Here is a 13,617-nt window from a genome sequence, read left to right on the forward strand (position 1 = left end):
ATTTTATCGAATTTTGCATATATATTTATGTTATTTTCAAATTTTTTATACAAACCTTTTTAATAAAAAGCTGTTTTTCGCAGATAAAGGGTTTAAAAGCCAACATACCTGAAAAAATAAAAGTGGTAAAGAGATAAAATTTTGATTATGAATGCGTTTTGTTGCCTTCAATGATTTAAGCGTGACATATTTTTGAAAAAATAAATCCAGTAATCCAATTAAATTCTAGAACACAAGAAACCAAGTCTCAAAATTTAGTCACTTTTTGACTATAATTTTGTCTAATACAGGTAGGTATACCTTAAAAACTACAAAAAAAACTGAATATTAAAAGCTTCTGAAGTGCTGAAACTTTCTATACTTAAAAACTACTTAATATGAATGTCTTCCCTGGCCCTATTTTTTAATCCATGGTTTTCAGTAAAGTTTTGTGATTTAAAGAAAAGTCACCTTTTTTGATTGTTGCCCCTTAAATACCGAAATCAGGTTTTTTGCTTATAATTTTAGAGCCGTTGATCAGATACTCAAAATTTTGTAAACAATTAGTTTTCGGGCCATAGTATTGGCACACACATTATTGTAAACCTATTATTAAAAAAAAGACATAAACAACCCCAAAAAACCCTTAAAAACTACAAAATAAATCCTTACAAATTACAACTTCTATGGTAAAGTCTAATGTAATATAGTTAGGGGGACTACTTTTAATTAAAACTTGTAATTTGTTTAACATATAAGGCACTCTAACTATAAGGTATTATATTTTTATTTTGTAGGAATGCAGGGGCGTGTCTAGGGGATGTCTGCTACGTCGCTGGACATACCCAAAATATGTATATATATATATTTTTTTTTTCATAACTTCAATATTTTGTTGAATAAATATGATGCATCGGTAGATAAAAGCAAACAGAGCGAATAATTATAGCAAACTAAAGCAATAATTAAGCAAACTATACAAGGTTAATTGTTCGAACGGATGGTAAGAAGTTATTAATCCGGGATAACAGTTAGATTTACGGTTTGGTATTTTGTTATAGTGCTTGTCAAATCAAGAACGATCTAAAGTTTATTTAAAAAAACGATTTATATATTTAAACGGAAGTTGTTTTAATTTTTGACTTAAACAAATTAATAAGAAACTTAAATGGACATACCTTTTTTTATTAAGTTATTAAGTACTTCATTTCTTAAATACTTTCTTTTATTAATTTAAAAAAAATAAAAGTTATTATTTCTTAGAGAACAAATTCCGGACTTCCCTTTTGAATTACACCCTGAGTAAAGTTTTAGTCAAATTCTATTGATATTTATCATCAGGAGGAGAACACTATAATTAACAACAAGCATATATTAAAATATATCAATAGACATCCCCAATTATTTTATACAAAGCTGTGTATCTTTTTAATTACTTGCATTTTGAACAATATAAAAAGAAAGAAAGGGTTTTAAACATTAAAAATTAAATTCGGACTTCCCTTAGTACATACACCCTGTTTGGTATGTATTTATTAAACATTTCTTAAACATAAAATTTAGACGGTTTTTTAGACAATTTTTTTTGCTTCATATAAGAATAGGTCGTGTGTAATTGTTAAGCGTTGGTGCTGACTATGGTTATCATCATTTTCTTCTAAAAATAGATAGCGTATGAAGCGATGATGCTTGATAATGGTTAGCATCATGTGCGATAAAATATCGGGCGATTGCTAAGCCGTCTGACCTCATATATGCGTTAGTCAATGAGGAAGGGGGGGGATGCTAAAATTTAACATTTTTGGGGAGGGGTTAAAACTGCAACTTACCCAAAAAAAATTCTGTACACGCCCCTGGGAGTATTACTAATGTTTATTTATGCACACAATTGTTTTATACCATATGTATTTTATAGATAAAAATATTAATAATTTTTTTAATGGGGAAACCAAAATTTATTATAAAAGTGAGAAAAGAAGCTTTTATTTGTTTTTTAACACTTATAATTCCAGCATAACTATATTATAAACACAAATTCTAAATTTATTATAGGCTTGGTCAGTCGTTTTGGCAGAGATGGAAAGCAGAGCACTTACAGTGGTCGGCCATCACATTCGGACCAGCTGTAATTTTTTGTAAATATCTTGTAAAAATAAATTTTTTGGCAAAAAGAAAAATAATGGTGTAATTTAAAGCTTGTTCATTTAATTATAAAGTTATACTTGATGAAAAATAAACAAATAAATTTAAACATTTTGAATATTTATTGGTTATTACAATAAATTATATAAAATATATATTAAGTAATAATATTTTGTAAAACCGCCTTTATTTGCAATAACTGCTTCGATTCGTCGTGGCATGCTTGCAATTAAACTTTTTATAGTTTCTGTCAACTCTGGGTTATTGTGCCAGATCCTGATAATATATTCCATAAGATCTTGCTTGTTAGTAAGAATTTTTTTTCCAACATCTCGCTTTACTATTTCCCAAAGGTTTTCTATGGGGTTAAGATCAGGTGAGTTGCCTGGCCATGGCAATACATCTACTTTTTTCTGTTTTAAAAAAGCCATAACACTTTTTGCTGTGTGGCAAGTTGCACCATCTTGCATAAACATGACATTTTTGGATTTTTTTGAATTTTTTTGACATTTTTAGACCAATCTGCCATTTGAGAAGCAACTGGTTCTCCAGAACTTCTTTATACTGGTCCTGCCTCATTGTGCCAACTACTTTGTAGAGACGCCCTGCTCCTTGCCCACAAATGACAGACCACACCATTGCTGAAGCTGGATGCTTGACTGTTTCCACAATGCAGTCAGGATGAAACTTTTCGTTTGTTCTACGACGAACAAAAGCTGTTTTGTTCATTATTACTTGAAAAGTTGATTCATCAGAGAAGCAAATCTAAAATAATGCTTATTTTAAATTATAATATTTATGAATATATTTAAAATATTTTACGAATATGAATGTGAATAAAAATACTTTTTCCCAATCCTCAACAGACCAGTGACGATAGTTTCGAGCCCACTCCAGTCTCTTTTTTTTCATGAGTGAAGTCAGTTTTGGTTTCTTGGCTGGGCGATGACATCAATCCCTCTTCCTTCAGCCTTCTGCGAATGGTCCGGTCTGACACAGCAATACCAGCTTCATGGATAAGCTTAGTCAATACATTTTGTGGCTTTTTTCTGTTTTCCAGGCATATATTCCGGATAAAACGATCCGCTCTTGGTGTTGTCTTTCGTTTAGAAGGTGGTCTCCTTGGGCCAAACTCTTCCCCTGTATCAATTTTTTTTCTCACTCGCATTACGGTTTAGTGAGAAACCTTTACAATTTTTGCAACTTTTCGCTGAGAATATTTTGTATTCTGTAAAAGACATCTAATTTGACTAACTTTTGTTGGTGTCATTTCACATTTTTTACCCATAGCTTAAAATTTAAATTAACAACTTTAAAAAAGACTAGGGGAGATGGGGGCGCATTGATCGCCGGGGCAGTATGATCTTTTGGCTTTTACTCGTTCATTTTTGCCTTACTAGAAGTGAGGTTGCAATTTAACTAACCATTATGCTTCCCTAATTGATTATTCGTAATATTTTTTCATAAGGTTATCAGCGTCAAAAAAAATAAAGAAAATATTGTTTTTCGTCATAAAAAGTGATTTTTTTAAATCGTACTATAATTCAAATATATTTTTATTTAGATGTCTGTATGGGTTAACAACAATTTTATTTTAAATTTGTAAGTGTTAGGTGTATAATATAATATATAATTTTTATTTGGCTGCAATTTATACAGTAGATATTGCTATCAATATGTTACCTATACCTATTGGGGTACATTGATCTTTGACTATGCGGGGCCTATTGATCGGAGGATCATTGTGCCCCATAGAAGACGAAGTGCCCCATGTTTTTGTTTATAAGCAATACAGTTAAACGAATGGAATTGTATTTATAATTTTAAAAAAAACTATATATAAACAAACAATAGCTTTTAGCATTTTATTTTTTAAATCTACTTATGTTATAAGCTAGTAATAATAATACTATTATTTTATAATATCAAAAGAATAATATTTATCATAATAATTAAAAAATATTTAACATAATATTATTATGTTAAATATTAGCATTTATTAAAAACATATGTTTTTATTGATATATTTTTTTACAGATCTTAAAATGGTTAGAAATAGAATTAAAAAAACAAATAAAGTTGCTATACCAAGTGAAACAATGAAAGTAGCTGTTAATAAAGTTTTAGAAGGAACACAACTGAATGTTGTAGCACGTCAGTTTAACATAGATAGAATGACTTTAAAAAGATATTGTCGTAAAAAGAGGCTTAATCCAAATGAAGCTTTCAAGCCTAACTACAACAATAGACAAGTTTTTACAGCAGAAGATGAAAAAAGTTTATCAAGTTATTTACTAATTGCATCAAAAATGAACTATGGCCTTTCAACTAGGTCAACGCGACTATTGGCATATGAATTTGCTTTAAAAAACAATAAGATATGCCCATCATCATGGATCAAAAATAAAATTGCAGGCATTGATTGGTTGCAAGGTTTTATGAAAAGACAACAAGAGTTGTCTCTACGAACACCTGAAGCAACGAGCTTCGCTCGATCAACAGCTTTTAACAAACACACTGTAAGAGAGTTTTTTCAAAATCTTAAAACGGTAAGAAATCGATATAAATATAATCCTAACTGTATATATAATGTTGATGAAACTGGTTTAACAACCGTTCAAAAGCCGGTAAAGGTTTTAGCTGGTAGAGGAAGCAAACAAGTTGGAAGAATCACATCTGCAGAACGAGGAACATTGGTAACTGCATGTTGTGCCTCTAATGCTATTGGAAATTCCATTCCTCCATTATTTATTTTTCCTAGGGTAAAGTTTCATGATTACATGATTAAGGAAGGACCTCCTGGATGTGTGGGATTTGCAAATCCTTCTGGTTGGATGAACTCAGAAATTTTCATAGAATGGATTAAACATTTTGTTAAATATTCAAACTGTTCTCAGGAATCTCCAGTTTTGTTACTTCTCGACAGTCATGAAAGTCATATTTCTGTTAAAGGCTTGGAGCTTGCAATTCAACACGGAATTACAATGATAAGTTTTCCTCCCCATTGCAGCCATAAATTGCAGCCATTAGATAGAACTGTTTTTGGACCATTGAAAAGGTTTTACAATTCTGCATGTGATAATTGGATGGTTTCAAACCCAAGACCAATGACCATTTATGATATTGTTTCAATAGTTCGAGAACCGTATACAAAAGCTTTCTCACCATCTAATATACAGACAGGATTTAGAGTAGCTGGCACTGAGCCATTCAATTCTGAAATTTTCAAAGATGACGAATATTTACCATCATCAGTTACAGATAGAGCTGCTCCAGATACAGTTACTATCACTCCTGTCAACAACATGGAATCTGAAATGATACCAGCACATTTTAATCACATAGAGTCTGAAATAACTATAGTAAATATTGAAACAAGTATTTTAAACAAAGTGTCAACAAGTGTTGTTTCTATAATCTCACCTGAGGTTTTAAAACCTTACCCAAAAGCATCTGCCAGAAAAAAAAAAGTTAAAAGTAGGCAGTTAAAAACAAGGATCTTGACTGATACTCCTGTCAGAAATGAAATTCGTTTGTCAAAAGAAAAGAAAATTTTGAAGCAAACCAAAAATCAACAAAAAGTCTCCACAAAAGATAAGAAAGAAACTAAGAATTACTTGCTTAGGAATAAAAAACAATGTAAACCAAAAGCTGCTTCACAACTTGACTTTCACAAATGATGAAATATTCTTAATCAAAATATTGTACTTTTAACAAGTTTTGTAAACTTAAAAGTTGTATTCTTATTTCAGTCTTTATATTTCAGTTCTTATAAATTTCAAGTTGTTGTAAAGTTTTAAATGTATATAAAGCGGGTAGCTTATAGCTGCTGTGATTTATACATTTTTTAATTAAAAATTAGACTAGTGGGTTTAACTGCTATATTTAAAAAATAATTAAAAAATTTAGATGTATTATATGTTTTACAATATTACCCTTTGACTAAATTATTTACAAGATTTAGTTATAGAAGTGTTAAACGTTTAGATAATATTACGCATATAAGATCAATGTGCCCCAAGTCGGAGATCATAGTACCCCATAGTTTGGGGTACATTGATCTTTTTAGAGGGTTGTTTAAAAGTTAAAATTATTCATGTTTATCATTTTTTTAAATCAAAATATTTATATATTCCAAAAGCCAGATAGTTCTACATGTGTTTCGTAGTTAATAAGTTTTTACATCTCTTTCAGGTTCTGCGCAATTTTCAAAACACTGCTAGGCGATCAATGCGCCCCCATCTCCCCTACTGTTTGGTGTCTTTCCATAAACAGGAAAAAAAACATAAAATCCTTTATTTAAAATTAATGACTTACTGATTATTATTAAGTTCAAAAAAAATAATTAATAAAATAAATCACAGATGCTTGAAATTAAAATTAATCATATTTAAACTTCAATCAAACTAACAACTAAAAACAACCTTAAATTGTCCAATATGCACCAATTTAATTATGACAGGTGATTGCTGACAGCCAGAGTTGCCAATTGATAAATTTTTATTAAATATTACTGAGAATAGAAATAACTTGACATGTAACAAAAAAAAAATATCATAATTATTTTCTCATAAGCGGGTTTAAGCAACATATTTGAAATAAATTGTAAAAAAAACGTGTGGTCCTAATGTGATGGCCGACCACTGTAGTTCTAAAAAAACAAGGAAATGTACAAATTTACAGGGCATTGAACTGCACATGGGGTATGATAGAGTCACATTTAGGTAAGAAAATAATTAATAATATTGTTCCTTTTTGTACTTTATTTGCTGATATGCTCCATAATTAATACAATGATACATAAATGTCTTAGATTAGCTCTAGGCTGTTTTTGAATCTACCTTTTAGATTCGTTGGCTGAAGAACTTGTTAAATGTGAGATTTTCACAAACTCAAATAAACTTGAAGCTGGTGTGTGGAAGGGTGATACTGGATACAAGAAGAATTTTTAACTTGACGAAAAATTTGTTCCATCAACCCCATAAATTATGGGGTTGATGGAACAAATACCGGTCTCACGTATGTTGCACGTGGGGAACCTTGCAGAAAAATGATAAGTAAGAATCGTGAGTTAATAAAAATATGACCAGCTGTTTCATTAGCAGTTAATAATAATGCAAACTATTTATGCAAATGTGCCTATGCAATAATTTGCATTTATTTAAGAAAAAAAAACAACATGTTTTCATCACTGTGGAAGTGTTAGTTAATCATTTTAGTGTTAGTGAATGTTTTATTCACCATGGTGATGTTAAGTATACAGTACTGGTCATAAGTTTAGAGCCACCTGTTTTTCATCATTTTGCGGCATAAGTATGGTGAGGTTAATATTATAAGCATAACAATGCATATAGTAATTTGACAACCTACGAATCTATTGATATTCATGAATAATTGTGTATTAAACCAAATATAAATATTGATTTTCATGAGTTCTTTAATATTATAGCCAATTTTTGAACATTTTAACATATTTGGTAACTTTATGATGTATTGGTATCAATGTTTTGGTTAATTCAGTTGTTATTTATGCTACTTTTTGGAATGTGTACACTAGTTAGATAATATATTTAATGTTATTTTCGTTTTTATTTTAGAGTTTAAGTGAAAATATATTCTGAAATGGGCAAAGCTAAAAGCCTTGATTCAACTGTTCGGGCCCAGGTGGTGGCTTTGAAGGAAATTAGTGGCTTAAGTCTAAATGATATAGCCGAAAAATTGAAAAAAAGTCGCCATGCTGTACAAAATGCATATAAGAAACATTTGGAATCAAATACATTCACGGACAGACCCAGATGTGGTCGTCCTAGAATGTCAACTTCACGTCAAGATAGAACCTTAAAGAACCTTAAATTTTGTCTCGACAGTGGCATGATGTTGGTGGACCTTTAATATCTCCAAAATCTGTTCGTCGTCGTTTGAATAAACAAGGTTTGAATGGTCTTGTTGCTATTAAACAGCCTTTTATCTCCAAAATTAATCAGCAGAAGAGTCTAAAATTTGCACACGAATTTTTGCATTTGAGTGTTACTGATTGGCAAACGGTGTTGTGGTCTTATGAGTCCAAATTTAAATGATTCTCGACGTATTTTCGTTTGGCGTCGTCAAAATGAATCATATAAACCGGAATGTTTGCAGGGAACTGTACAGCATGGTGGTTGTAGCATCATGGTGTGGGCTTGTATGTCATCTTTTGGGCCGGGCCAGTTGTATCAGGTGGAAGGAATCATGAATGGTGCCATGTATAGAGATATTTTGCGAAAGCATTTGCTACCTTCAGCAACAGCATTGTTTCCTGCAACTTTTCCATGAATCTTTCTGCAAGACAATGATCCTAAGCACACGTCCAAAGTGGCTAAAGATTTTCTAGCTGCTTATGGGGTTCAAGTCTTGCACTGGCCGCCCCAGGCACCGGATTTGAATCCCATAGAAAATTTGTGGGATGAAATTGATCGCCGCTGTGCAGGCAAACGTGCTAGTAATAAACATGAACTTTGGGACTTTATTTCTGCCGCTTGGACTGGTATTACTGCTGTTGGTTGCAAAAAGCTTGTTGACACTACGCCAGCCCGGTTGGCTGAAGTAATTAAAAATAAAGGTGGACCTACTTATTATTAATATTTTAACATTCATTTTGGTGCTAAAATGTTATAACAATATATTTTGCATGTTTCAGTAATATATTATTTTGCTGCACTTGGGTTATGGCTTTATAATCTACAAAAAACTAAAAAAATGGGGTGGCTCTAAACTTATGACCAGTACTGTAGGTTTAATCATAAGTAGTATTTTTATATTGTTCAAGATTTGACTACAATAATCTACATTTCCACCATGAAAAAAAATTTAACTTGTTTACAAGTTCTCCTGATACCACTGGGGTTACTCAACTGTTGGGTCAAAGTCCTAATCAGAACATGCATCGTGAATATGATAAAAAAAAGAGATGAACTTTTTACAACTTTCCAAACAATAAACCGAGAAGGCTTCATGACAACTTTAGGAGGAATGTGGGATAAATGGGCTTCAAGGGATACCATAATTAATGCTGCAAAAAAGTTGGCATATCTAAAGAAGGTTTAAATGTAAATAATATGCAGCAAGATAAATTTCAACAAGCTGCTAACTGTATGGCTCAAAATCAACAGCAAGAGTCTTCTAGCAGTCTTGTTCCAAGTATCCCTAAGAATATATGCACACATTCACCAGCAAATGTTTTTTTAGCACCAGTTACTCCACATTCATTTCCAGAATTAGCAAAAACAAATCATCGATATGGATCAGCTAATTATTGGAAATTTATGTTCGAGCAGTCGCAGATGATTTTGAAAGAAAGTTATGAAAAAAGTTTAAATCTAGAAGATATAACAGGTTTGCTTACAGTAAACAAGGTATAGCCAAAAGACATGAATAAAACGAAAAATATACGTGTCACTAATATACATGGGTCAATGGAAGCCCAAAATATTATTGAACAGGTCGAGTTGATTGAAATTGGAAAAAGGAAAAAAAGGGGATCAAAAGGAGAAAAAAAAGTGAGAAAAAGATAAAGAAAAAGAACAATTTTATAAATGTAAATGAAAATGTGTTTGCAATGGCATCTGTGCAGTAAAGGGATTTAAAGAGTGCCCTGTCTGCCACGAAATAAAGAAATCAGTATGCAGCAAAATTTCTTGTAGAGTTAATGGAATGAAGCCAATAATAATTAAACTAGCCACATCAACCGAAACAAATGCTAAATATGAAGGCGATTTGAATAACGTGGAAAGCGATAGCATCAATTAGGGAAATGTTTTATACTGTTTTAAAATATATCTTATTGATTCTGAAAAGAAATTTTGACTTTGTGTCTCAATGTTTGTATTAACCTTAGTACCCCTTAAAAACTACAAGTGCCTCTACTGCTAGTAAAAAGCTCATTTCATCAACCAGAGAAGAATTTTGTGAAAAGTTTTTTTATTTTTATTTGTAGCAACAATATAGTTATCTAAAAAAAGGAATTGCAAACTTATTTTGAAATTGGTGCTTACCAATGCCAAAAAGTGTGTTTTTTTAATTTAGAGTTCATTTATTTTTTATTTTTAAATTGTTTTTATCGCATCTTTTAAATATGAAAATAATCGAACTTGTATTTTTTTGGAGAGAGTATTTATATGGAGTCTCAAAACAAATAATATTATGCGCTGAAGCTCACACAGTGCTTGACAAGAACATAAATTATGACTTTGTAGTTTTTAAGGTGTTTGTGTTTTTAAAGTGTACCTACCTGTATATTAGCCTATTAAAAATTCATATGAAAAATCTGTTCAAGTACCAATTTTACAAGAATAAGTATGCAAAATTTGCTAAAATTTTGTTTTAAAATCTTTAGATACATTGGCTGGTGTCTTTCAACATTTTTCTGGCACCGGCTACAGGTACCATTTTACCCACAAAAAAATAGGTAGCTATTTTCCGCAAGTTTTGTAATTTACTTTATGACTATGAAATTAAATTTGAAAAATATTATTAATTACACAAAAAAAATTTTTTTGGAGGGGGAGAGGGTTTCCATTTTAATGATGCAAAAAAATCTTGAATGAATGAAATGTATAGATTCACTTCAAAAAGTAATGTACTTAAATGTATAATACACTTACCAATATAAAAAAAATCTCTAAAAATTGAGCTAAAATCAAACTTCAAAATTAACTTCCATATTTTTGTTGATTTAATAATGAATCAAAGTTAATCTGTTAAAGTTTATACAAGTTAATCTACTAAAATGTATTAAAATTTACCTTTAAACTCCTTGATATATATGTATATATGTATATGTGTCTGTGTGTATATATATATATATATATATATATATATATATATATATATATATATATATATATATATATATATATATATAACTGTGAAACATTCGCTTATATTCTTATGAAGTTTATAAGTATAATTTTAACCTTAGGTTAACGTAGAAAAGTAACTAAATCGCGCTTATTTGATCCTACTAACCTAACTAGCCAAGTTCAATGCATACACTTACCATACACATACATGAGGTTTTATATAATCATAGTATAATTATTTTCCCAATTGTCATAAAGTATAGAAAAAAAATTAAACAAGCTGGTATAATTTATACCAGCTTATATCATTATCTTTTTTTTTATACTTCATGACGATTGGGAGACAAATTTAGAATTAGGTTTTATTTAGATTTTTAGGTTTAAGGTTTGCTATTAATTTTTTATAATAATTTGCTTGTTTTTGCTGATTATGCCAAAAGTTTATATGAAAGTCTTAAATTTTAATGATTTTTTAAATCTGCTTTTTTTTTTTGGGCTGTTTATAATTTGAGAAATGACTGTTTTTTAGAATATCGTTTTTCATTACTAATTGTAAAAAAGATAGTAATTATGAACGTAATCAAAAATGTGACAAAATTTGATAATTGCATTTTTTTTTTTTTTTTTTTTATGAAATTTATAAACCCCATTATTATAAAGTTATCTTGAAAATGATTGACCAACGCAGCTGACTAAAATTTCGGCTTAAATGTTTTTAATTTGAACTAAATCAGCCTGCACAAACCTAAGGGCTGAATCCTTGGTTTTTTTTTTCAAGTTACAACTATAAAAAAAACTACAAAAACTATTTTTAATATCTTTTAAACAATGTAGATTTTAATTGATATTATGATTTTATGCTTTTCAAGGTACACACCATAAAAAGGTAGGAAAATTCTGATTTGTTCTTAATCTCTTTGAGACCCATACTTCAGATTGTCACTAAGAGAATTTTATAACTGATCAATAGAGCTGTGCAAGATTAGGCTTTTTATCTTCGATTGAGTTCGATCGAGATAACAAAAAAATCGATCGAGTTCGAGTTCGAGTTCGAGATTATTAAACAAACGAGTGAAAGTGTACATTAAATTCATAAGTGCCTGAAAACCGTATGGCAGGTAATCGGAACGGCAGGTAATCGGAAATCGTACGGCAGGTAATCGGAAGCCAACTTGCGCCCAATAGCTTGTGTTATTTCTTTAGTTTTTTTGTGATCAGACGTCCATGCTGTTTTCTTAGCCCACAGATCTATGACACTAATTGACTGTTGTTTTCCAGTTTTATTTTCTTCCTTTTTCATTCTTTTTTCTTCTTGTGCTTTTTTTATCACACTATGCTGATTCCTTCTTATGATAACTTCTTAGGTGAGTAAATGAGCCAGTTGTCGATGAAGTAGGACAAGATATATTTTTACTGTATTTTCCAAATTTACAAAAACCAAAAATAGTATCGTTAATTTTACGCCTATCAAAATAATTCCAAATAACGCTCCTTACTCTCTCGTCCTCCATTTTGAAGCGTTTTGATATTATTTTACAGCGACATTTTTGAAGCGTTTTAACACTATTTTAAAGCAACATTTTAAATATCGAACTTTATGTTCGAAATTCGAATTATATTCGATGAACTAAGCACGTTCGATTCGAGTTCGATTATTGAATAAACTCGAACTCTAACTCGAAACTTCGAGTTTCGCACACCTCTACTGATTAACGGACAGTTCTTGGCACAATAAACTTATTTTTACTTAAATTTTATAGGGGTCACTTTTGCAGGACACATTAGAATAAAGAAATCTAGTTCTTTGAAAAGTAAATAGGTGAGAAATAGAATTTTAAATTGCATTCCAAGTTCATTCTAGTTGTTAATGCTCTACAGCTTTGTGTTCAAAGAGACAATTTAGTTGTCCTTTCTTAAAACCATAAAACCAATTACTTCCTGCTATATTAACTTTGCTCCATGATGATTGGCAAATCTTTTTTTTTTTCACAGTAAGTTCATATGCCAATAAACTTACTGATTAAGTTCGAAGAACCTTATTCTTTTTTTTGATGCAAGCAGCAGATATTTTGATAAACTTTCTTGGTTTTCAGCTTGAAAAATTAGTTTATTGTTGTTGTTATTCTTAAAAAATTCATTTCGATTGAGCTTCCTTTTACGTTAATATCTTTTTAAAGTCTTTAAATGTATGCTAAACTCCGGTGCTACTACATTCAATGGTCTTCCTTTCAAAGCTTTACTTACAGCTGCTTTTATTAATTCAACTGGTACAGCAGCTCTGTCTGCCTTTTTTATTCTGTTTCAAACCATTTCAAGACCTAAAATTTTACAAGAAAGCTGTATTTAAAATAGGTGTTTTTAACAAGTAATAAGTTGTTTTACGTTTTACTGGTTTGAAATATAAGAACCTTTTAAAAAAAGCTTTGTAAAAGCAAAAATGTTTTGATTCAGTTTCTGATTACACTGCATTCTTACGCATAAAATATTAACCCACATTTGGTTTATCACCGATAGGCATTTAACAAGAATGGTTTAAACAATAGTTTTCTTTAATTTTCTCTTTTTGTTATCATTTTGTGAAAAAACGCTAGAAGTTTGTATCAATTTTACAAAAGACAAGAACTCGTTTTATAATTTTTTAAAAAGGAAGATCTTTTAT

The 13,617-nt window shown here is 30.3% G+C and overlaps 2 protein-coding genes and 1 pseudogene across 2 annotated transcripts in view; 2 read left to right on the top strand and 1 right to left on the bottom strand.

Annotated features, from left to right (window-relative positions):
- The window catches only part of LOC149888282 (uncharacterized), a 32,609-nt gene extending 21,948 nt beyond the window's left edge, over positions 1 to 10,661 (bottom strand). Inside the window, exons 1-2 of the mRNA XM_090089248.1 lie at positions 10,388 to 10,661; positions 56 to 281 (exon numbers count right to left, since the gene is read on the bottom strand). The gene's annotated coding sequence lies outside the window, so the exon portion shown is untranslated. The remainder of the gene's footprint in view (positions 1 to 55; positions 282 to 10,387) is intronic.
- Positions 2,948 to 3,404, top strand: LOC149888285 (uncharacterized; annotated as a pseudogene).
- On the top strand, positions 4,098 to 5,903 carry LOC149888286 (uncharacterized). Its single transcript, XM_090089249.1, has one exon. The coding sequence runs from the start codon at positions 4,131 to 4,133 to the stop codon at positions 5,799 to 5,801; it is 1,671 nt and encodes a 556-aa protein (XP_089945375.1). The 5' UTR covers positions 4,098 to 4,130; the 3' UTR covers positions 5,802 to 5,903.
- Positions 10,662 to 13,617: the final 2,956 nt, after the last annotated feature.

The sequence above is a fragment of the Hydra viridissima genome, unplaced genomic scaffold, assembly GCF_058129835.1.
Source record: "Hydra viridissima isolate aposymbiotic clone 2 unplaced genomic scaffold, HvirCarnegie_v1 scaffold_5, whole genome shotgun sequence".
NCBI classification, from domain to species: Eukaryota; Metazoa; Cnidaria; class Hydrozoa; order Anthoathecata; family Hydridae; genus Hydra; species Hydra viridissima.